Source organism: Xenopus tropicalis, chromosome 4, assembly GCF_000004195.4.
Source record: "Xenopus tropicalis strain Nigerian chromosome 4, UCB_Xtro_10.0, whole genome shotgun sequence".
In the NCBI taxonomy this organism is placed as follows: domain Eukaryota; kingdom Metazoa; phylum Chordata; class Amphibia; order Anura; family Pipidae; genus Xenopus; species Xenopus tropicalis.
This window is the reverse complement of record NC_030680.2, coordinates 16,200,158-16,225,357: the sequence shown is the minus strand read 5'-3', so window position 1 is coordinate 16,225,357 and position 25,200 is coordinate 16,200,158. Positions and strand designations below refer to the sequence as shown.

At 44.7% G+C, this 25,200-nt stretch overlaps 1 protein-coding gene across 2 annotated transcripts; it reads left to right on the top strand.

Annotated features, from left to right (window-relative positions):
- The first annotated feature begins 778 nt into the window (after window positions 1–778).
- Window positions 779–24,190, top strand: LOC100496745 (embryonic protein UVS.2). 2 transcript variants are annotated; one of them, XM_031900501.1, is made up of 13 exons: window positions 779–1,141; window positions 5,005–5,032; window positions 5,107–5,160; window positions 5,980–6,120; window positions 6,425–6,542; window positions 9,067–9,245; window positions 13,407–13,488; window positions 13,673–13,800; window positions 14,529–14,638; window positions 14,771–14,990; window positions 15,099–15,217; window positions 15,979–16,186; window positions 23,917–24,190. In XM_031900501.1, exons 4-13 carry the CDS (start codon window positions 5,994–5,996, stop codon window positions 23,922–23,924), a joined length of 1,299 nt encoding a protein of 432 aa, XP_031756361.1. In that variant the 5' UTR covers window positions 779–1,141; window positions 5,005–5,032; window positions 5,107–5,160; window positions 5,980–5,993; the 3' UTR covers window positions 23,925–24,190. The 2 variants fall into 2 exon arrangements, with proteins under 2 accessions (XP_031756361.1, XP_017948777.1); XM_018093288.2 differs by having other exon boundaries at window positions 5,104–5,160.
- Window positions 24,191–25,200: the final 1,010 nt, after the last annotated feature.

Genomic DNA, 25,200 nt, shown 5'->3' with positions numbered 1-25,200 from the left:
GTGTTTCTTTCGCTAAGGGGATTTGCCGAGAAAGTGCCCTAAACCTCAGCTTGAAAGAGATTTAAAGGGCCGGCAAGCTGCGCCAAAATGAAACGGTGACAGTGTCAGATTTAGGGACTATGAAGAGTGTAGCTGTGGAAGCTGCTGTACATTAGGGGTTACATTTGCATAGCACTGTGGTATGCTAGTTGGACTAAGGTCAGCCTGCCTAGAAGTACTTAAAGTTCCTTTAATATCAACAAATACCATTTATATATGCTGAAATTCAGCTGCAAAACAGTTCTTCTCTTTCTGTATCATTTGAGATCCTGGCAGGGGAGGAGGGACTAAAACATTGATGTTACAAATTGTAACAACTTCACAGCTTACAGGCAGCATTCAGGAATTATATAACCCACAATGCATTGCACTGTGATGCTCCTTTCCTTATTGACATCACGGGGCACATTTACTAAAACTCAAGTTTATTTAATTTGTCGCACAATAACCAGCATCAAAAATCCAAAACCTCTAAAGTTTCAAGGCAAAAGAAGGCTCTTTTAAGGAGAGGGAAGGGACATCTGCCAATGACTTCTACATGGTCTCTGCAACTTTTAGCTGGCAAATTGTCGGATTCCGATTTTTAGCTGTTTTGTTGCAGAGTAAATCTCAAAAGAATTGCCTGCCAGGGCAAGGGGCGGGTCAACAGGGGGCGGGTCCATGACTTCAGGGGCAGAGCAATGACATTAATGGGGGCAGAGCATGAAGTCAGTGGGCCGCATTCAAAGGGAAATAGTATGAGGGTGGCTAGAAAAGGAGTTGGGAGAGGGGATAGGAGGCGGGCTGGGGGCAAATCAGAGATCTGCTGGGGGTGCATTGGCCCTGGCTGCTATTTTACTGGCTAGGCCGGGTAATACCAGCCAGATGGCAACCATAGGACTCCTAGGAGAGCAGGGCTACCACTGATATAAAATAAAATATCTACTGTACTTGTATTTACTTAGCAATACCTTGTTTTTCAGGTCACCGGGAATAATGGGGAACAATACAAGTGTAGCCCTTGAACCCCAGTGATGACAAGAGATATGTCCCTATCCAGCACTGGTACCCAAACTGTGGGGGCTGCAACCTTGCTGGGAGGTCAGCCTAAAGGCTCATAAAGGTGAGATTTAGATTTAGTATTGTTTTCCTAGGAAAAAGAGATACTGTGCCTAACATGTTCATACACCCCCCCCCCCCCCCCCCCCCAATTAATCCTTTTTGAAAAGGGAAAGGAGGGAACAGGGACAGGCCAAGCCAGTTGGCCACCTTACCACACAATGACAAGCGGCGGGAGCAATGATAAGGGTAAACAGACTAAGGGTAGACAGGAGGGGTACCTGCCTGGCACCCCTTCATCATTGCACCCTAGGCACATGCCTCTCCTGCCTAACCCTAGTTCCAGCCCTGGCAGGGAAAACAGAAGGGCTTATTTACAACAGGCTGCTCTGATGAACTCCTGGTTCCCCCCCAACAGGTGGCATCAGAGGTTGCGACTGACTACCGTCTCAGACTAAAGCCATTATTAATTCCATGCTCGTTGGCGTACCAGGAGTGACACCATCTCTACTCCAAAAAAAGTGCACTTGCACCAGGGCCTGTGTTGGTAAATGAGTCTTTGGGCTTTCTGTGGTTTGAGGCCTCAGGTATTGAGATTCCAGGGTTGGTCACGGCCGGGACATGGAAGTCTTCAGCTGAACAAAGCCAGGGTCTTGGGCTGCACAGAGCAGCTCTGTACCAAGGCACTGATTGCCCTAAAGAAAAAAGTCAGAATAAATCTTTCCTGTCACCATGACATGAATAACCTGTCGGCTGAGCTGTGTAGAATCTCATCCCGCCAGTCTGAGTGCCATTTCCTAAGGCTGGTGTTTGTGTTACCTAAGCAAACAAGCTTTTGTGTCCTACTGTCAGATGGACTCTCTAGTATATACTGTGTGCGCAGAGTGGCAGTGGGGTGGAACTACCGGCTCTGTCTCTGGGACAAAAAAGGTGTTTGGGGTGTTTGAGGGTGGGGTCTGGGGCAGTGTATTCTTAGCGCCTCTACCCTAGGTACAGTTACTGCCCTTCCTATATTTTTATATTTCTCCCCTTTTAATAACATTGGCACAAAGCATTATTTTTAGAGGCCAGGTGGCAACCCTACCCCTAGGGTGTTCTCCATAGTTCACTGGGGAACATGCAACATATTTAAAATAATGCGAATTGCAAGAATACCATGTAGGCACCTAGGAGGTTTCCAGTTGTGTAGCCAACACTGACACCTAGTGTTCATTACATGTATGACAGCTCTGCTTTTCAGGGCTGAATCTACACAAACCTCCTGTAGGCGTGCGGGTGCAAGGAGCTAAAATGGATGCAAAGTGGAGCACATGTACCATTCACAAAGCTACTTGCATCCATACAGCCTAAGTAACTCACCAGTGCCGATATTACTAATTGGTATATTTGTAAATCCCCTTTCTTCTCTCATCTCTGTGAACCTGCAAGCAGACCTTTTTTAAGCCCCTCTCCCACCACAGACAGCTCTCTTACCCACCCCTGATCCGCCAAGGATTGCCACCTTTTTTTTCCTGTAATACTGGCCTTTGGGTTGGGGGAGTAAAAGGGGATGGGAAATTGAAGTCACAGGATGGGTAAATAGGTGGGGGTTGGTTGGGGTTGGGAATTGGACAGTATAGGTGGGTCTGTACTTATAAGGAGTAATCCTTTAGCAGAGAGGGTCAGGGAAGGGAGAGATTTGAAGGGTATTACAAATTTACCAGCAATTACATTGCCAGTAAATCTGTAATTAAGGCAGTAGCCGGTGATTTACCGAATGGGTCAATCAGGCACCAGCTGGCTGGGTAACCCTAGATTCGCCCATTTCCCACCCTTCATCACTGCTAATCCATAGCCCAAACCCTTACCACTGTAGCCATGGGATTATGATGGTTCAGGCCTTGTTATTGTGGGAGGGGGCTGGGTGCTACTGACCCATGAGCAGCACCCCTCGAGTTATCAGGGGCAGCAAAGAAACACTCCTCGTACCATCAAGAGCTGAAATTCTGTTTTTTGAGTAGTGCAACAGTGCAGCACTAGTGCCAAGATGCCCCTGGTGGGGATGGGGCAGTTGCCAAACCTAATACATACTCATATACCAAACTGTGACCAATGCCAGTGTGCCCACCAAGCCTGTTCAATTCAACTTCAAGTTAACACTTGTATGTTATAGCATGGCTAATTCTAAGCAATGTTTCAATAGGTCTTCATAATTTATTTTTTATTGCTTTTTAATTATTTGCCTTTTTTCAGACTCTTTCCAACTTTTAAATGGGGGGTCACTGACCCCATAGTCAAAAACCTATTGCTCTGTGAGGCTACAGTTATATTGTTATTTTTTATTACTTATCTTTCTATTCAGTCCCTCTCCTATTCATATACCAGTCTCTCATTCAAACCACTCCCTAGTTTCTAAGGTAATTTGGTCCCTAGCAACCAGATATCTCCTGAAATTCGAAACTGGAGAACTGCTGAACAAATAGTGAAATAATTAAATACACACAAATAATAAAAACTGAAGACCAATTGCAAATTGTATTAGAATATTATTCTCTACATCTTACCAAAAGTTATGAACAATACCTTTAACGTTTGAAAGTGCATATAAAGATTTTGATTGGGCGCCATTAAAGGCGCCCGAGCAAAATCTAAGTTAAGGGCTGAATCTGCAGGTGTAGGTAGATTTCTATTGTTACTACCTCCATATCTGACGATTCAGCCCTGAACGTCAGTGGGAGAAACGAACAACCTTTCGGAATTGCTACGTATATGGCCACCTTAAGTCTTCTGGATGGGCTGCCCAACCGATATCTAAAGTTGCCACTTTTTTCAGGTTGGGGGAGCATCACTGGGAAAAGGGCAGAGTTGGTGGGAAAATGGTCGGACTATTGGCGGGTCTGGCCTTATAAGGGGTAATCCATCAATGGAGAGGGTTAGGGAAGGGTGAGCTTCGTAGGGTATTACAGAAATGTATAATTCTGGCCCTGGCGCAAGCTGGTGATTTCCCGGCTGGGCTGGTCAAATACTGGCCAAGTGGTAACACCACCAATATCCAGCCAAGAATAATGTTGGCCCCATTTGGCCCAGCTCCTGGATAAACAAATTTGTCAAAGATCCACATGTTTGGAACTGTACCAAGCAAGCAGATCTTACTGTGCGTGCCCAGTTTAAGAGCTGAACCCCATGGCCTGTATAGGGGGAATTGAGGCAAACACTTTAATTGAAATGCCTAGGATATATATGCACAGAAACAAATCGTTTTTACATTATTTCCAATTAGAAATTGTCATGAATGAGTGGCCTGAAGGCAGACATTTCTAGGAAACCTACACAGGACAGATAATTATGAGAGTATCCCACACACCCCATACTGATGAATTCCTCCAGCCTTCTCCCGTACACAGTTTATTCAGTATATCAGTGTAGTCTTCTGTGCACTTCAGTAGGTGGTGATTGGTACCCAGGCTTGTGTCCCTCCCCACACCCCCTACCAGTCTGTGCTATAAACCTGCAGCTACGGGATTCTACCTGCTCTCTACTCACTCCCAGCACTATGGAGCTGCATTTATCCCTCCTCGTCAGCGCCCTGCTGGTGCTGTGTGCCGGGAACCCTCGCCAGGTAAGGGCACTTATTATACTGAGGGCACATCAGGCAGAGATCAAGGGGTTATTTACCTTTAAATTAACTTTAAGTATGAGGTAGCTATGCTATGCTATTCTGAGCCAATTTGCAATTGGTTTTAATAATTTGTAGTGTTTGAATTATTTAGCATTTCATTCGGCAGCTCTTCACATTGGAATTTGGGCAGCTATCTGGTTGCTAGGGTCTAATTTAACCTAGCAACCAGGCTGTGGTTTCAAAGAGAGACAGGGATATGAACAGAGGAGCGCATAAATAGAAAGATAAGTAAGAAAAAGTAATTTAATGTAATTTATTCTGCATTTCAGGTCCCACCTGAGAGATCACCTGGCTCAGGTAAGTTCCATCTTCACATTAATGTCACTGATCTTAAGTGTCATTGGATATTCAGCCTCCTCTCTCTCCAGCAGGGCCCAGTGATACCAGAACTGATGTCTTTTCTGAGATTCTAACTTCTAACCAAGGTAATAACTTGTACTAACGGGGGTACAAGTCAAACAATGGCTATTATAGTAATTGCATTGGTAATAACAGAGAGAGATAATGCTTGCAAGGTCTGTCCTTTTATACCAAATTATTATTATTATTAACATTTATTTATAAAGCCCCAACATATTCCACAGCGCTGTACAATAAGTGGGTTTCATACAGAGTAACATATAAAGCAATCATTAGCCGATACAAGAGGTGAAGAGGGCCCTGCCCAAAAGAGCTTACACTCTACAAGGAGAAAGGGTTGAGACACAAGGTGTGGGAAATCAATATAAATGCATGAATTCCATGGTTTGTCCCATTCCCAGCTTATTTTTTTGTACAATTTAAATTTGTCCATATTCCTTTATGGAATATGATGTTAAAAGGATAAGTAAACCTTTAAAATGAGTTAATAATATGTTGTTATTATGAATGCATTTTGCTACAGCAGCAGTTTTCGAACATGAAGTAGTCGGGGACATTGTAGAGGAAGTAATCAGAAGAAAGAGGGCTGATTTGATGCTCTTCTGGTTAGGAAGAATTTTATGTCAACTTATTTTAAAGATTTACTTATCCTTTAACACAAGCCTGATGTCACTGTGATGATGTCATTATGCTGGGACATGGCGGGGCTTCACTCAGACACATGGAGATATGGCAAACACAAAAGGTGGAATGAGACACTGAATTTTATTTGCATCCAGCGCCTCATACAGTGGATAGAGCCCCCCATAACCCAAGACAGAGATACCCTACATATAACACTGACGCACACAGCACTCTGACATCTTTACCTTCTTACCCAACAGGCACTTCCAAGTCTATGATCCAAGGGGACATTGCGGTCAAAAAAAGCAGGAATGCTCTAATGTGTCCTGGGAAGTCCTGTCTCTGGCCAAGATCTAGGAAAGGACTGGTCCTTGTACCCTACACCCTGTCCAACAACTACAGTATGGGTATCTTCATTTCCTCGCTGCTTCAGCCTAGGGCAAAGCAGACTTTAAAGGATAAGTCAACCTTTACAATAAGTTGCTGTAAAATTCATGATCTGATGCTCTTCTGGTTAGGAAAAACTGTGGAAACCTCAGATAACGTTTCTCACATCTTTCCTAACCAAAAGAACATCAATTCAGCCCTCTTACTTTGGTTACGTTATGTTTAGGAAAACATAGGAAACAATGTTCTCAGTTACTTAAGCTTGAGGTTGGGCCCCCTCTGTCCCTAAACCTAACATTCCCGTGGGTTGTGCTGCAGATTCCACTGAGAGAGACATCATACGAGCCGCCATGGACGAGGTGACGGTCCTCACCTGCATACAATTTGTGACCTATAACAATGAAAGCGACTACCTGAGGATCCGCCCCTACGATGGGTAAGTAAGGCGATTATTTTGGGGTATACTGTTCCTGTATATATGCCTGTTCCATTCACAATAATTACTACTTGCCATAGAAGTACATGCAGATTTAGAAATTTAGGATCAAAAAAACGAAGCACATCCATTCGGTAAGCTTTGGGCCAGTTATACAATTGCCCCTTACCATGTATTATAGCAATTTAGACCTAATAATAATTTAGCACCATTAACATCCTGTTTCTTGGTTTATTATTGGTGGAAAGCTGTTTTTTTACACCTTGAATGTGTTCCCCAGCTTCCATGTGTTTACCGGCTAAGCTGGAGCTAGCACTATACATTTAAACTGCTTTCAGCTAACCTATTGTTTCTCCTACTCCCATGTAACTGGAGGAGTCCCAAGCCGGACTTGGATTTCTTACTATTGAGTGCTATTCTGATACCTACTGGGAGCTGCTATCTTGCTCCCTTCCCATTGTTCTGCTGATCGGCTGCTGGGGGAAGGGGGGGGTGGATATCACTCCAACTTGCAGCACAGCAGTAAAGTGTGACTGAAGTTTATCAGAGCACAGAAATGAAGAATATGGCTAGCCCCATGTGAAATTTCAAAATTAAATATAAAAAAATGTGTTTGTGTTTTTGAAAAACAGATTACAGTGCAGGATTCTGCTAGAGAAGCTCTATTAATTGATGGGTTTTGAAAAATACATGTTTTCCCATGACAGTATTCCTTTACAATAAATAACCCCATGTAAATATTGTTTGTATCTGTAGTTTATTCCTCCACCAGTAGGGGGAGGTGGTGAATAAAGTAGTAGGTGGTGAATAAAATAATCAGGTGCCCCTCCAACTTGTATGTCTGAATGAGGTTCTTATTAGTACCTATGTGCCGGGCAGGGTGCAAATAGCAGAAAATACGGTACATTTTGCCCTTTTTATCCTGTTGTAGCTAGCTCAGAACTTACTCCTGCTATAAAATAAACTCTCCCAACCACAAGAAAAGGACAGAAACTGTTTACGGACTGGACCTTCTGTTATATTCCTCCCCATCCCCTGCCAGGGGGCACTTTCTAATCTGACTCTTCCTGTTATAACCAATAGGTCTCAGATATCTTTGAGCTGATATCAGCTTTTGCAGATTGGCCACCGTGGCAATGAAAGGGTTGATATGGGGAAGGGCAGTTTGGGGCAAACATCTGGTGCAGGGGCAGGGCCTTTGCTTCACTGCTCCCTTTCTCAGTGCCATGATGTCAGCGCCATTATATAAAGGTTTGTGCCATTTCATCTCCGTTCTGCAACAAAGACTCCCACTCACTGCCATCCCCGCCATTACGTAGGACGGGTGAGAAGGGTCAGAGCACTCCGCTTTCATCCACTTTATTAAACATAATTTCATTTCATAACAGAAAATTGGAAGCAATCATTATCCGGGAAATTATTTTAATTATCACATTTAAAAGACAGGTTAGTTGACCCAGCTGCTTGCTGCAGGCTCTTGCTAGGCATGGGGATATAACAGTCCAGTCCGTAATCACTTTTACTAAATGCGCTGGGGTCTTCCAAAACCTGGTCAGGATCCCTGCTGAACTATCAACGATCTGTCCTTTGCTTTTGGTTGGGAGAGTTTATTTTATAGTAGGAGTAAACTCTGAGAGTTATAGCTAGCTACAACAGGAGCTCCCCCTACTGGCGGAGGAATAAACTACAGCTATAAACAATACTAACAAGGGGTCATTTATCATAAGTGCATTGCAGGTTGCAAAGTGCATAGAAAGGGCACAATTTGCCATGTTTTCCGCTATTTGCACCCTGCCCAACACATAGGTACTAATATACCTCATTCAGACATTCAAGTTAAAGGGGGGTCCCTGATTTTTTATTCCAAGCCTGTAGGGTTGCCCCCAAGCTGGTAAAACATCTGCCAAGGCTGGGGCCAGTATTGCAATGTAGCTGCTGGTAAACTTGCCATACACTTAAGATTAGCCCCTGGCCTACCCCCATCTGCCTAGCTCTTATCTTATTTCTTCCTGGATGCACTTCATTACCCTCCCTTCTGCAGTCGCAATGTCATAGCTCCACCCATTTTACATAATTGTTCCGCCCTTTTCAAGTCATTGCCCCACCTCTTTTTGTGGCTGCTCCTACCTGCCAGTAAGACACTCTGTAGAAAGGTGGCAACCCTAACCACATGGTGCAGAGTGCAGCCAGACCATTACCCCAAAGGCAGGGTTCTATAATACTCTAAAGTGCATGAGAGTGACTTTAATATTGGGGGAGGCTGCTAGGAGAAGGATTTCCTTTGCAGAACTTTTATTATATGTAGCGGTTAATTTCCTTTTGGAGATACTAAGTGTTAGGGTTATACCGATTATTAGGACCCCGAGCTCTCTCCCCTAAATCTTTATTATTCTCTACTAAAATGCTACAGTTATTATAGAAACACTGTAGGATATAGAGCAGTGCTGATGGAGCCCCCGTGGGCTGATAAAGTGTTGGTTTGGGCCCATACATTGCATTCTGGTGTCTCTTTGTACTCTTAAAGGTGCTGGTCATACATTGGACGGGTTGGAGGGGCCCAGGACGTGTCTCTTATGAAGACAGGCTGCCTGCACCATGGGGTGATACAACATGAGCTGCTTCATTCTCTGGGCTTCCAACATGAGCAGTGCAGGAGCGACAGGGACAATTATATCAACATCAACTGGGATAATATCAGCCATGGTAGGTAGGATGCAGCTCACATATTGTATCTATTTGTGTATAGTAGCCCCTCACACCTCCCAAAATATTCTTTACACGTACATCCTTTTAAATTATAAGTAAACCTTTAACCTTTAAAACAAAACACTCATTATTTTTTTTTTAGATATTTAGGGTTAAGGTACTGTTAATATGAATGGATTTTGTTACAACAGCACCACCTGCTGGTCACTTTCAGATAATGCCCTCTTTCTTTCTCCTGACAACTTCCTCCACAACATCTGACTACTTCATGTTTGGAAAGTGACCAGCAGATGGCGCTGTTGTAACAAAATCCATTCATATTAACAGTACTTTAACCTTTAATGTGTTAAAATTAAAAAAATAAAATAAACAATGAATATAAATTGCAAAAGTGCTTAGAATAGCACTCTCATCAATTTTACAGCTACTTATTTTCAGTCAATAAGAAGCACCATCCTTACCCCCTGTTGCCTATACTAAGGTTCGAAAGAGGCCACGCCTCTGGTCACCCACAGCACATCCCACCTTATTAAGTAGAGAATACCCTAGGCTTAACTATCCCTAACCCCAACCCTAGCCTTTACTATCCCTAACCCCAACCCTAGCCTTTACTATCCCTAACCCCAACCCTAGCCTTTACTATCCCTAACCCCAACCCTAGCCTTTACTATCCCTAACCCCAACCCTAGCCTTTACTATCCCTAACCCCAACCCTAGCCTTTACTATCCCTAACCCCAACCCTAGCCTTTACTATCCCTAACCCCAACCCTAGCCTTTACTATCCCTAACCCCAGCCCTAGTCTTTACTATCCCTAACCCCAGGGCCGCCATCAGAAATCATGGGGCCCCTCACAATAAAATTTTCTGGGCATCCCTCCTCCCATGCCCCCAATGGCCACACCCCCAGTGACCCCTCCCATCAATTCAAATGACACACAGACATTGGTAGCCAGGGCCCCCCTAAAACATTGGTGGCCAGGGGTTACGTTTTGCATTGGTTCCAGTTCAGGGACTCCCTAAAATATTGCTAGCCAGCACAGGGCTCCCTAAAACATTGGTGGCCCTCCCCCAGTCTCCTCAACTATGGCCCGCTCCCCACTGCTTCCTCCAGCTCCCCCCCTGTGTCCTCCGGCTCCCCCCCACCATCCTTCTGCTTCCTCCCGGGCCCCCCAAGCAAACTCCAGCCCCCCCCCCAGCATCCTCCAGGCCCCCCCCCAAGCATCCTCCAGTTGCCCCCCAGCATCCTCCAGGGCCCCCACAAGCTTCCTCCTGCTACCCCAGGGCCCCCCAAAAGCATCCTCCTGCTAACCCCCAAGCATACTCCAGCTGCCCCCCAGCATCCTCCAGGGCCCCCACAAGTTTCCTCCTGCTACCCCAGGGCCACCCAAAAGCATCCTCCTGCTGACCCCCAAGCATACTCCAGCTGCCCCCCAAGCATCCTCCAGGGCCCCCATAAGCTTCCTCCTGCTACCCCAGGGCCCCCCAAAAGCATCCTCCAGCTGCCCCTCAGCATCCTCCAAGCCCCCCCAATCATCCTGCTGCTTTCTCCTGCTACCTCTAGCTCCTTCTGTGGCCTCCGGCTCCTCCTGCTTCAGTTGCGTCTCCTCCCTGCGTCCTCAGCTATGTCCCACGGCACCCACTATACCTGCGCTTTTACAAGGTTGTGCCCGTGCGTACGTGTGACGTCAGTACGCACGGGCCGCAACCTTATGAAAGCGCAGGTGTAGCGGGGGCCGTGGGACATAGCGCTGGAGGCCGCCAATGACAGTTGCAGGGCCCGTAGGTGTTTAAAGGGGGCCCGAGCTAAGAAAACTCTAGCACGGCCGGGCCCCCTTTGAAGTTAAAAATGCCCGGGCCCGGGACGACTGTGCCCCCTGTGCCCCCCTGATGGCGGCCCTGCCTAACCCTAACCCTAGCCTTTACTATCCCTAACCCTAACCCTAGCCTTTACTATCCCTAACCCTAACCCTAGCCTTTACTATCCCTAACCCCAACCCTAGTCTTTACTATCCCTAACCCCAACCCTAGCCTTTACTATCCCTAACCCCAACCCTAGCCTTTACTATCCCTAACCCCAACCCTAGCCTTTACTATCCCTAACCCCAACCCTAGCCTTTACTATCCCTAACCCCAACCCTAGTCTTTACTGTCCCTAACCCCAACCCTAGCCTTTACTATCCCTAACCCTAACCCTAGCCTTTACTATCCCTAACCCCAACCCTAGCCTTTACTATCCCCAACCCTAGCCTTTACTATCCCTAACCCTAACCCTAGCCTTTATTATCCCTAACCCCAACCCTAGCCTTTACTATCCCTAACCCCAACCCTAGTCTTTACTGTCCCTAACCCCAACCCTAGCCTTTACTATCCCTAACCCTAACCCTAGCCTTTACTATCCCTAACCCCAACCCTAGCCTTTACTATCCCCAACCCTAGCCTTTATTATCCCTAACCCTAACCCTAGCCTTTATTATCCCTAACCCCAACCCTAGCCTTTATTATCCCTAACCCCAACCCTAGCCTTTACTATCCCTAACCCCAACCCTAGCCTTTATTATCCCTAACCCCAACCCTAGGCTTAACTATCCCTAACCCCAACCCTAGCCTTTACTATCCCTAACCCCAACCCTAGCCTTTATTATCCCTAACCCCAACCCTAGGCTTAACTATCCCTAACCCCAACCCTAGCCTTTATTATCCCTAACCCCAACCCTAGCCTTTATTATCCCTAACCCCAACCCTAGCCTTTATTATCCCTAACCCCAACCCTAGGCTTAACTATCCCTAACCCCATCCCCAGGCTTTACTATCCCTAACCTCAACCCTAGGCTTAACTATCCCTTACCTCAACCCTAGGCTTAACTATCCCTAACCCCAACCCCAGGCTTAACTATCCCAAACCCTAGGCTTAACTATCCATAACCCCAACCCTAGGCTTAACTATCCCTAACCCCAACCCTATGCCTAACTATCCCCAACCATAACCTTGGGCTTAACTATCCCTAACCCCAAACCTAGCCTTTATTATCCCTAACCCCAACCCTAGGCTTAACTATCCCTAACCTCAACCCTAGCCTTTACTATCCCTAACCTCAACCCTAGGCTTAACTATCCCTTACCTCAACCCTAGGCTTAACTATCCCTTACCTCAACCCTAGGCTTAACTATCCCTAACCTCAACCCTAGGCTTTACTATCCCTAACCTCAACCCTAGGCTTAACTATCCCTTACCTCAACCCTATGCCTAACTATCCCCAACCATAACCTTGGGCTTAACTATCCCTAACCCCAACCCTATGCCTAACTATCCCCAACCATAACCTTGGGCTTAACTATCCCTAACCCCAAACCTAGCCTTTATTATCCCTAACCCCAACCCTAGGCTTAACTATCCCTAACCTCAACCCTAGCCTTTACTATCCCTAACCTCAACCCTAGGCTTAACTATCCCTTACCTCAACCCTAGGCTTAACTATCCCTTACCTCAACCCTAGGCTTAACTATCCCTAACCTCAACCCTAGGCTTTACTATCCCTAACCTCAACCCTAGGCTTAACTATCCCTTACCTCAACCCTAGGCTTAACTATCCCTAAACCCAACCCCAGGCTTAACTATCCCTAACCCCAACCCTAGGCTTAACTATTCCTAAGCCCAAACCTAGGCTTAACTATCCCTAACCCCAACCCTAGGCTTAACTATCCCTAACCCCAACCCCAGGCTTAACTATCCCTAACCCCAACCCCAGGCTTAACTATCCCTAACCCCAACCCCAGGCTTAACTATCCCTAACCCCAACCCCAGGCTTAACTATCCCTAACCCCAACCCCAGGCTTAACTATCCCTAACCCCAACCCCAGGCTTAACTATCCCTAACCCCAACCCTAGGCTTAACTATCCATAACCCCAACCCTAGGCTTAACTATCCCTAACCCCAACCCTATGCCTAACTATCCCTAACCCCAACCTTAGACTTAACTATCCCTAACCCCAACCCTAAGCTTAACCCTGGAGCAGGTGAATCATCTCCTAGAGGCAGGGCTTCTATCCCTTCATTCATGCTATATTCTATTACTTGACACAATTCCATACATTGGACAAATTTATGTTATACTCAGACTTCTGGTTCCCTATTTTACCATTTTTTTGCCCCCTCCAGATAAAGAGCGCAATTTCCTCAAGATGAACACACAGAATCTAGGGTCGCCATATGACTATCTGTCGGTGATGCATTATGGCAAGTAGGTCTAGTCCAATTCCTTGCTCTTGTCTTAAAATGCTCATTGCCTGCACAAAGTGGGGGTGTGGGGTACAATGGCTTCCTTTCTTAATGGAGATTGGAGAGTTTCCATATTAGGGGGTGTGGTGCCATAATGAGTTATTTGCCGAGTTATTTCCCTCTGTCTTTGTGTTGCTCTCTAACAGATTTGCTTTTGCTACAAATTCTGGGAAGCCAACTCTGGAACCGAAAGGGAATCCCAGTGCTATGATTGGTCAGCGTGTTGGCCTAAGTTCTTTGGATGTGGAGAAAATAAACAGACTCTATCAGTGCAGTTAAGTTTTAAGAGGACTAGCATTGTTATTGGGGGGCTACTGTTGCTCGTATATAGAGTTGGCACCTTTTTGGGACAAATTACTGGCCTTGCTAGGCTTCTGTTATTATCCTTCCCAATTACCAATACAGAAAGTGGACCAGTCAGGTGACCATCTATAAGCTAGTTAAAGGAAAACTATTCCCCCAGAATGAATACTTAACCAACAGACAGTTTACATAATTTCAAGTGACCTATTAAAGAATCTTGCAAAACTGGAATATATACTGTAGATCAGTAAATATTGCCCTTTTATAGCTTGAGCCGCCATTTAGTGATGGGCTGTGTGCTCCTTCAAAGATCAGCCGACAGGAAATAATGCAGCTCTAACTGTAACAGGAAGTAGTGTGGGAGCAAAAGGCAGAACTCTGTCCATTCATTGGCTGATGGGGCCTAGCATGTATGTGTGCCTTGGCTTGTTTGTGTGCACTGTGAGTCATATGATCCCTGGGGTTGGCCCTTAGTTCTTAAAATGGCAGCTTTCTATTATGGATGAACTAGTGGCACATACTACGCAAAAAGTATTTGTAAATAAAAGTGACTTGGAGAATTAAGTGGTTGAGTGAGGAAAGGAGGAAAAATAGTTTGAAGAGTGGGCCCTATGGTGTAAGGTTTTCTGGTGGGCCCCTGGGGTCCCAGTCCGACACTGGATGGATACATACCCCATCTTTGTTTTCGTCATACTGTAGGTGTGTGCGGTTTCCTGTTGGCAGACCGATGGGGTGACTTCTCATGGAATTCCAGGCTGTATCCGAACACTTCTGTCTGTGTGTGGCTGATCCGGGTCCCACAGGGCAAGGTATACCTGTATATATCTGGGTGTGGGGTAATATCATCTTTATATTCTTCCCCAGGTCTCCATATATGACCCCTAATGTGTAAATACATATGAATGGGAATTATGTAACTGCCTTTGCCTCTCTCTCTACAGGTCTTCCTGCAGTTTCATTCGTTGGGCATTCGGCCATCCCCAGCCTGTGCCCAGGGCTCAGTAACAGTTTATGACGGGCAAAGCAAAGAATCCCCACTTCTGATCTCAAAGACTTGTGGGAAAGCACGGCCGGCAGGCGTAGTGGCTTCTGGGAACTTGATTAGAATGGACGTTGCCACCAGTGGTCTGGGAGTGAATTTTAGGGCGCTATACTTTTCTGGTGAGTGGGAGAAGTTAGGGGCTGGTCCGGTGGCGCGTTTGGAAACCAGAAGAAATCCCCCCCCCCCTTCATTCTCAGATATGTGACTGTCTCTATTCTGTTTTCCAGTAAAATGTGGCGGCTCCTTTTTCCAGCCCTTCGGAAACTTCTCGACTCCCAACTTCCCTGCCAAGTACCCCAACGCCACAGACTGTGTGTGGACCATCCTGGCACCCATTGGTTATAAGGTCATTTATCTTGTGATATTATCAGATATTGGTATCCCTATCTACACTTTAATAACCACTAGAACTAATCATCACTAAGCATCCATAGCCATACACACCGGGCTGTATACTATAATCAGCATTAGCCATTAAAGGTTCCATGTTTCTCAAATGATATTGGACATGCTGTAAATTAGATTTGTAGTTACATTAGTACACCCATTATCATGTATTATAAGGGATAATGAACCCCCTACTGTGACTTATAAGGATATTAGAAGTCACTGAGGGGTTCTGTGACCATATAAAGGCACAAGGCTGCAGGCTGAGTTATACAGGGAACTCTGAGTATCACTCATGTATTATAAGGGATAATGAACCCCCTACTGTGACTTATAAGGATATTAGAAGTCACTGAGGGGTTCTGTGCCCATATAAAGGCACAAGGCTGCAGGCTGAGTTATACAGGGAACTCTGAGTATCACTCATGTATTATAAGGGATAATGTACCCCCTACTGTAAATGATAAGGATATTAGCAGTCACTGAGGGGTTCTGTGCCCATATAAAGGCACAAGGCTGCAGGCTGAGTTATACAGGGAACTCTGAGTATCACTCATGTATTATAAGGGATAATGTACCCCCTACTGTAAATGATAAGGATATTAGCAGTCACTGAGGGGTTCTGTGCCCATATAAAGGCACAAGGCTGCAGGCTGAGTTATACAGGGAACTCTGAGTATCACTCATGTATTGTAGCAATCCTGTCTCTTCCCATTGCAGATTGCACTCAGTATCGCTCATTTCGACCTGGAAGCGTCTCAGGGCTGCTCACATGACTATCTTGTTCTCCGAGACAGCAGGAGACAACAGAAGAAATGCGGCGTTATCCCGCTGCTGAACTACACGTCGTATGGACGCTCTTTGCTCATCTATTTTCACAGCGACGCATCAGTAGAGGCTGGTGGCTTCCATGCCAGTTACTACTTTAGTAAGTCCAAACAGGGCCACTCCCGCACAGGGGTCCCATCCTTATATTCACTGTTTGTGCAACTTGTGCCATTTGGTCGGGGGAATCCATGTCGTGCAATGTGGGTGGGAGGGGGACATGTCTGTATCTAAAGTACAAGATACAAGAAAATGCTGATAAGACTTGCCTCTGGCTGGGGCCCACCTGGAGACCCTCCGTTACTCTGCCAGTCTGACACTGATATCAACAAACCTGTGTACTAAGCACAATGCAACATGATTATTTTATGGGGGCCCTTTAGGGAAGGAACTGCAAGAGATGTGGACAACACTGTAATAATAATGGGCCAGCCCCCCCCCCCCCCACATCCCGCAGGAGAAAATCTTCAGGGGGCCCAGTACAGTTGCCACCTGTTTTCGGAAGGGCTGTTAAAACCTCCTGCCCGGTTTTCCAAATTAGGACTGAGACTGACGTGGCCATCAGCAATCGCTGCGTCATAGCCCCCTGTGATGTCACTGATCCGCCTCTTCCCCACCCCATGACGTCACCATCCGCCCCCTGTGACATCACCTGTGACATCACCGCCTGGCCCTGCCCAGAGAAGAAAAAGGTAGCAGGGGTGGCAATCCTAGGGCCCAGTGTGCACCTACGTGGCCCTTCCTCCACCCATCCAGCCCCCCCCCCATGTGCCCCACTCCACAGCTGCTCCCGCTGAGTAGGTAAGATGGGGAGGGGGGACTATTTAGACCTATAGAGGAAGCAGACCGTGTGGTCCTGGCCCCTCTGTCCCTTGGGCCCCCCCATGCAGGGTCTGCTTCCTCTATAGTTACACCACTGGCTATGGGAAAATAACAAACAAGGGGAGCAGAGATGTATGTATGTATATCTTTATTTATAAAGTGCTACTTATGTACGCAGCGCTGTACAGTAGAATACATTAACCTTTTTAGTGCCATAGGACGTAGATTCTACGTCCTAGGTACCAAGGGACCAAAGTGCCATAGAACGTAGAATCTACGTCCTACAGCACTAACGGGTTTACAAGCGCTGCGCTCGCTTTTAAAGCAGCGCAGCGCTTGTAAAGCCTGCACAACCCCCTAGGCAACGAGCATAAGAGGTCATACTCACCGATCCGGGTCCCCCAGCGCCGCCGATCCGGGTCCTCAGCCAATGACAGCAGTGGACACGCATTGATGACGTGTCCACTGCTGTCCCTTTAATTGTCGCCGCCCCCGCCGTCGCCTCTTCACTCTGCTGCCACGTGAGACTGCTGGAGCCCCCCTGCTGCCTTCCTGCTGCCTTCCTGCCAGATTGGTCGCCCTGATCGCCTGCCTGCATTGTGTAAGCTGAACTACAACTCTCTAACCACTGTTTATTTTGCTTATTTCTATCTCAACTGTCTAAAATTTTTTTTTTTTTTTTTTTTCTATTTCTTCTTCTATCTTTGTCATTATTACACTTTTGTACACATACACACTTATTTACAACTTTCCCAAGCACACACAGACACTTACACACACACTTACACTTACACTTTTTTTTTTTTTTTTTTTTTTTTTTCTTTCTTTCTTTTCTTTTCTTTCTTTCTTTGCTTTCTCTGGCAGTCTTTTTTTTTTACTAAAACTTTATTTCTGATCTTGCTCTATAATTATCTGATTTATTTGGTTGCATTTTAGTGTTTTTTTTGCATTTTCATAATTGATTTCTGTTTTTGAATTATTCTATTGCACTATAACTTTTGTATTGCTATTGGGTGCTGAATTTGCAGTGACGTTGGTGGATCCAGGGCTCTGACCACCGATTTCATTGCAATAATTGTTCTTCTGTTGGTTTGAGCGGTTTTTATTTGAATTTACTGATTTTATGGTGTTTTATCTTTGCATTGTTCTTTATTGTGTATTTAGTGCCCTAAAAAGGTTGCTTTTGCAGTGACATTGGTGGATCCAGGGCTCTGATCACCGATTTCATTGCAATTATTGTTCTTTGATTGCTTTTAGTGGTTTTATTCCATTTTAACTTCATTTGATTTCAGTTGTTCTAGAAAGGTCCAGAGGTGCTAAGATTGTTCTGGTAGTTTCTATTGCCAAGGGTTAGGCTGATGCCACACATGGCGTAGGGCTGATTTTTTCAGCAAGTGGAAAAACGCTTGCCGAAAATTCAGCCCTACGCCTGCTACTTGTGCCTGCACCCGAATCAATGGAATACGCTCGGGTGCAGGCACATGTAGCCGATATACGCATGAAAACGCGAGACTTTGCATTCTCACGCGTTTTCATGCGTATATCGGCTACATGTGCCTGCACCCGAGCGTATTCCATTCATTCGGGTGCAGGCAAAAAAAAAAGGGGTGCATAGAGTGCAGCCCCAATATTATGCATTTTCAGGTTTGGCGGCCATGTACTTATGTGCATATGGGGTATCGTTTTATTCAGGGGAACTTGCAGATTTATGGTTAGTAAGTTTTTGGTAGTTGCCATGGAGATTTTGGGGAGAAATCTAGGTTTGTATCTGGTTTTTCCTTGATTTCTGACCAAAGCGTGACTTCTGCAAGGGACTGCGGCCACAATTTTCCATGTAGAAAGAGAAGAGTGGTGTCTCTGAATAGCTGAAGGTGTGCACTTTTTGGAAATATATAGTTTGCGGGGGTTATTTCACAGGTATGGGGGTGTTTAGACTAAATAACTGCAGGTAGAGCAAAGCCCCCCGTTATGCATTGCCCCTGTTAGGGGGCATTTGGTGGCCACGTCTTTATGTGCACCCATACATATGGGGTATCGTTTTATTCAGGGGAACTTGCAAATTGAGGTTTAGTAAGTTTTTGGTAGTTGCCATGGAGATTTTGGGGAGAAATCTAGGTTTTTTATCTGGTTTTTCCTTGATTTCTGACCAAAATCTAGGTTTGTATCTGGTTTTTCCTTGATTTCTGACCAAAGCGCTGACTTCTGCAAGGGACTGCGGCCACAATTTTCCATGTAGAAAGAGAAGAGTGGTGTCTCTGAATAGCTGAAGGTGTGCACTTTTCGTAAATATATAGATTGTGGGGGTTATTTCACAGGTAGGGGGGGTTAACACTGAAAAACTGCAGGTAGTGCACATAGAGCACAGCCCCCAAAATTTCAACTGAAATTGCCCTTATGCATTGCCCCTGTTTTGGGGCATTTGGTGGCCACGTCTTTATGTGTACCCATACATATGGGGTATCGTTTTATTCAGGGGAACTTGCAAATTGAGGTTTAGTAAGTTTTGGTAGTTGCCATGGAGATTTTGGGGAGAAATCTAGGTTTTTTATCTGGTTTTTCCTTGATTTCTGACCAATGCGCTGACTTCTGCAAGGGACTGCGGCCACAATTTTCCATGTAGAAAGAGAAGAGTGGTGTCTCTGAATAGCTGAAGGTGTGCACTTTTCGTAAATATATGATTGTGGGGGTTATTTCACAGGTAGGGGGGGTTAACACTGAAAAACTGCAGGTAGAGCAAAGCCCCCCCTTATGCATTGCCCCTGTTTGGGGGCATTTGGTGGCCACGTCTTTATGTGCACCCATACATATGGGGTATCGTTTTATTCAGGGGAACTTGCAAATTGAGGTTTAGTAAGTTTTTGGTAGTTGCCATGGAGATTTTGGGGAGAAATCTAGGTTTTTTTATCTGGTTTTTCCTTGATTTCTGACCAAAATCTAGGTTTGTATCTGGTTTTTCCTTGATTTCTGACCAAAGCGCTGACTTCTGCAAGGGACTGCGGCCACAATTTTCCATGTAGAAAGAGAAGAGTGGTGTCTCTGAATAGCTGAAGGTGTGCACTTTTTGGAAATATATAGTTTGCGGGGGTTATTTCACAGGTATGGGGGTGTTTAGACTAAATAACTGCAGGTAGAGCAAAGCCCCCCGTTATGCATTGCCCCTGTTAGGGGGCATTTGGTGGCCACGTCTTTATGTGCACCCATACATATGGGGTATCGTTTTATTCAGGGGAACTTGCAAATTGAGGTTTAGTAAGTTTTTGGTAGTTGCCATGGAGATTTTGGGGAGAAATCTAGGTTTTTTTATCTGGTTTTTCCTTGATTTCTGACCAAAATCTAGGTTTGTATCTGGTTTTTCCTTGATTTCTGACCAAAGCGCTGATTTCTGCAAGGGACTGCGGCCACAATTTTCCATGTAGAAAGAGAAGAGTGGTGTCTCTGAATAGCTGAAGGTGTGCACTTTTCGTAAATATATAGATTGTGGGGGTTATTTCACAGGTAGGGGGGGTTAACACTGAAAAACTGCAGGTAGTGCACATAGAGCGCAACCCCCAAAATTTCAACTGAAATTGCCCTTATGCATTGCCCCTGTTTTGGGGCATTTGGTGGCCACGTCTTTATGTGCACCCATACATATGGGGTATCGTTTTATTCAGGGGAACTTGCAGATTAATGGTTAGTAAGTTTTTGGTAGTTGCCATGGAGATTTTGGGGAGAAATCTAGGTTTGTATCTGGTTTTTCCTTGATTTCTGACCAAAGCGCTGACTTCTGCAAGGGACTGTGGCCACAATTTTCCATGTAGAAAGAGAAGAGTGGTGTCTCTGAATAGCTGAAGGTGTGCACTTTTTGGAAATATATAGTTTGTGGGGGTTATTTCACAGGTATGGGGGTGTTTAGACTAAATAACTGCAGGTAGAGCACAGCCCCCCCCTTATGCATTGCCCCTGTTTGGGGGCATTTGGTGGACACGTCTTTATGTGTACCCATACATATGGGGTATCGTTTTATTCAGGGGAACTTGCAGATTGATGTTTAGTAAGTTTTTGGTAGTTGCCATGGAGATTTTGGGGAGAAATCTAGGTTTGTATCTGGTTTTTCCTTGATTTCTGAACGATGCGCTTACTTCTGCAAGGGACTGCGGCCACAATTTTCCATGTAGAAAGAGGAGAGTGGTGTCTCTGAATAGCTGAAGGTGTGCACTTTTCAGAAATATATAGTTTGTGGGGGTTATTTTACAGGTAGGGGGGGTTAACACTGAAAAACTGCAGGAAGTGCACATAGAGCACAGCCCCCAAAATTTCAACTGAAATTGCCCTTATGCATTGCCCCTGTTTTGGGGCATTTGGTGGCCACGTCTTTATGTGTACCCATACATATGGGGTATCGTTTTATTCAGGGGAACTTGCAGATTGATGTTTAGTAAGTTTTTGGTAGTTGCCATGGAGATTTTGGGGAGAAATCTAGGTTTGTATCTGGTTTTTCCTTGATTTCTGACCAATGCGCTGACTTCTGCAAGGGACTGTGGCCACAATTTTCCATGTAGAAAGAGAAGAGTGGTGTCTCTGAATAGCTGAAGGTGTGCACTTTTTGGAAATATATAGTTTGCGGGGGTTATTTTACAGGTAGGGGGGTTAACACTGAAAAACTGCAGGAAGTGCACATAGAGCGCAGCCCCCAAAATTTCAACTGAAATTGCCCTTATGCATTGCCCCTGTTTTGGGGCATTTGGTGGCCACGTCTTTATGTGTACCCATACATATGGGGTATCGTTTTATTCAGGGGAACTTGCAGATTGATGTTTAGTAAGTTTTTGGTAGTTGCCATGGAGATTTTGGGGAGAAATCTAGGTTTGTGTCTGTTTTTTCCTTGATTTCTGACCAATGCGCTGACTTCTGCAAGGGACTGCGGCCACAATTTTCCATGTAGAAAGAGGAGAGTGGTGTCTCTGAATAGCTGAAGGTGTGCACTTTCAGAAATATATAGTTTGTGGGGGTTATTTTACAGGTAGGGGGGGTTAACACTGAAAAACTGCAGGAAGTGCACATAGAGCGCAGCCCCCAAAATTTCAACTGAAATTGCCCTTATGCATTGCCCCTGTTTTGGGGCATTTGGTGGCCACGTCTTTATGTGTACCCATACATATGGGGTATCGTTTTATTCAGGGGAACTTGCAGATTGATGTTTAGTAAGTTTTTGGTAGTTGCCATGGAGATTTTGGGGAGAAATCTAGGTTTGTATCTGGTTTTCCTTGATTTCTGACCAATGCGCTGACTTCTGCAAGGGACTGCGGCCACAATTTTCCATGTAGAAAGAGGAGAGTGGTGTCTCTGAATAGCTGAAGGTGTACACTTTTCAGAAATATATAGTTTGTGGGGGTTATTTTACAGGTAGGGGGGGTTAACACTGAAAAACTGCAGGAAGTGCACATAGAGCGCAGCCCCCAAAATATCAACTGAAATTGCCCTTATGCATTGCCCCTGTTTTGGGGCATTTGGTGGCCACGTCTTTATGTGCACCCATACATATGGGGTATTGTTTTATTCAGGGGAACTTGCAGATTGATGTTTAGTAAGTTTTTGGTAGTTGCCATGGAGATTTTGGGGAGAAATCTAGGTTTTTTATCAGTTTTTTCCTCGATTTCTGACCAAAGCGCTGACTTCTGCAAGGGACTGCGGCCACAATTTTCTATGTAGAAAGAGAAGAGTGGTGTCTCTGAATAGCTGAAGGTGTGCACTTTTCAGAAATATATAGTTTGTGGGGGTTATTTCACAAGTAGGGGGGGTTAACACTGAAAAACTGCAGGTAGTGCACATAGAGCACAGCACCCACATTTTTAGCTGTAATTGCCCTTGTGCATTGCCCCTGCTTTGGAGTGTTTGGTGCCCATGTCTTTATGTGCACCCATACATATGGGGCATCATTTTATTCAGTAGAAATTTGTCTTTCAAATTTGCCTTTGTTAGAAAATTTTTATGAGATTTTTTTTTGTCAAATCCACATTTGATCATGCGTCCAAGTTTACGTTTTAGAAAAAAAAAAAAATGTCAAAAAAACTTCCAAATTTCACAATGCACTGACAAAAGGTATTTGGCTTTTTAGTGAAAACTACATTGCACCTAGAAACCTGAAGGTCTGTAGTTTCTAAAGATACCAAACATGAGGGGATATTTTAGATTTACATATAAGTTATGCTGCATCAACTGTTACAAGCGCTTTTCCGCTTTGTTCTGGTGTGATATTGTACTAAGTATTGCTTTAGTTTGGGGGTTACTTCTGGACAGGAACTGTGGGGTACCACCACATATTTGGTATCGTTGGACTTGGGAGTATCAGGGCTTTTACAAACAACAAAAAAAAGTTTGTAAAATTAACTTTTCTATGGAAAAAAAACTCAAAATATACAGAAATTTTTCATAATTTTATTTTTTTTTTACATAATTCACCCAAAATACACATCATATCTCCAGAAAAGTTATAAAATTTGGTATGTATGTCGAAGCCCAATTAGTGACGAAAAAAACGATATATAATTTCCCTAGTTTCATGGAGGTTTTCCTACCAAAAAACATTGTTAAAGTGAATGAGTACAAAATGCTTAAAAAACGTCTGGCACTGGGGGGAACCGAAATGACGAATTCGGCTGGCACTTAAAGGGTTAATATAAACGGGGTTATTAAGATAATAATAGATAAATACAAAGTAAATCAATAAATATAAATATGGGACAAAATGGGGCAATGATCAACATACAAGAACAGCGAGGGGGGGGCAAGTAGAACAAAGATGTAGGAGGTGGATCTGGAAGAGCATAATAAATTAATTTGTGTGTTTTCTGTTGTTCTATGTATTTTGTAATGCAAAGGGCAATCCTTTTTATTTATTAATCGGAAACCAACAAAAAAAAGTGCATCTCCAGTCTCCGATCCTACCAGCTGGACAGCATCGATTGTTGCAGAATACGTCGGCACCTTATAAATACTTGTTACTAATAATAATGTTTGTTTTTTTCCCAGCTTCTTAAAAAGCACCATTAGCTGCGTGTCTGGCTACTGAAAGCTGCAATATGACCCGTCGACAGAAGAGGGCAGTAAAGATCTCAGACGCCATGAACATAACGAGAACATTCCAGTGGTATCTGCCAGGTTGTACCAGTGAGCAACTGGTGAAATGGGAGCGTCAGCTGCACTCACATTCTTTTTCACAAGCTTTACCATTAAATTCCAACTTCACATGTATAGACCCACACATGTATCAATGTACCAATAAATAAAAAAATGTACAAGTTAATAATTGAGATGATTGATGTTTTAAACCCTTATGCTTGAGTGTTAGTATAAGCACTTTTGCAATTCACAATAATAAGATATTATGGGTTAAAGTATTGTCAATATAAATTTTGTTCCAACAGCGCCACCTGCTGGTCAGTTTCTGAACATGATGTAGTCAAGGAAGGTGTCGGGAAAAAGAAAGAGGGCTGATCCGATGTTCTTCCTTGACTACTTCATGTTCAGAAACTGACCAGCAGGTGGTGCTGCTGTGACAATATTCATATTGCCAGTACTTTAACCCTTAATATCATGGAATTAAAAAAAGAATAAATAATGAATGTAGTGCTTAGAATAGCGGTCCCAACAGTTTTTCACATATTTGAAAGAATTCCTTGTTCAGCCCACTAGGTATTCACACTTCTGGGTGGGTCAAACATTTGCTTGTACAGTACAGCCTGTCAGCGGAATCAGTCATTGGCATTGGGCAGTCAGAGCCCAAGAGCTTGTAAAAAATCTCATCACTACCTGATTTTACTCTATGGTGCCTCTATTCTTCCCCCCCAGTTTTGAGCATCGTGGTAGCCATCTTTGGTGGTCTTTGGTTTCCTGGATCAACTATGACCTGCCGGCCTCCCATTTGACCCACATGCAGGCCCGGACTGGCAATCTGTGGGTTCTGGCAAATGCCAGAGGGGCTGCTGTAAGATGCCATAGACAGTCACTATTTATTGTGCTGCTGGGGGGCTGTTTGGGCCTCTGTGTACTTGGAATGCCAGGGGCTATTTTGACTCCCAGTCCGGGCCTGCCCGTATCATCACTAAGAGGGAAGTTGTGCTAACCATGCATCTATGGCAACCTCTGGCAAAGAGCTTCATGTCAAAGGTGAAGGGGGGAGCAAGACAAGGGGGAGTGACGCCATCATGGTTTAAGAATCTGCACAAACAGATTATTGAGTTCTAACCAATAGGGTCAAATGAGCCACTTAAAAGACCAACCAACCAACCACGGTGAAGCTGAGCCACTAGGAAA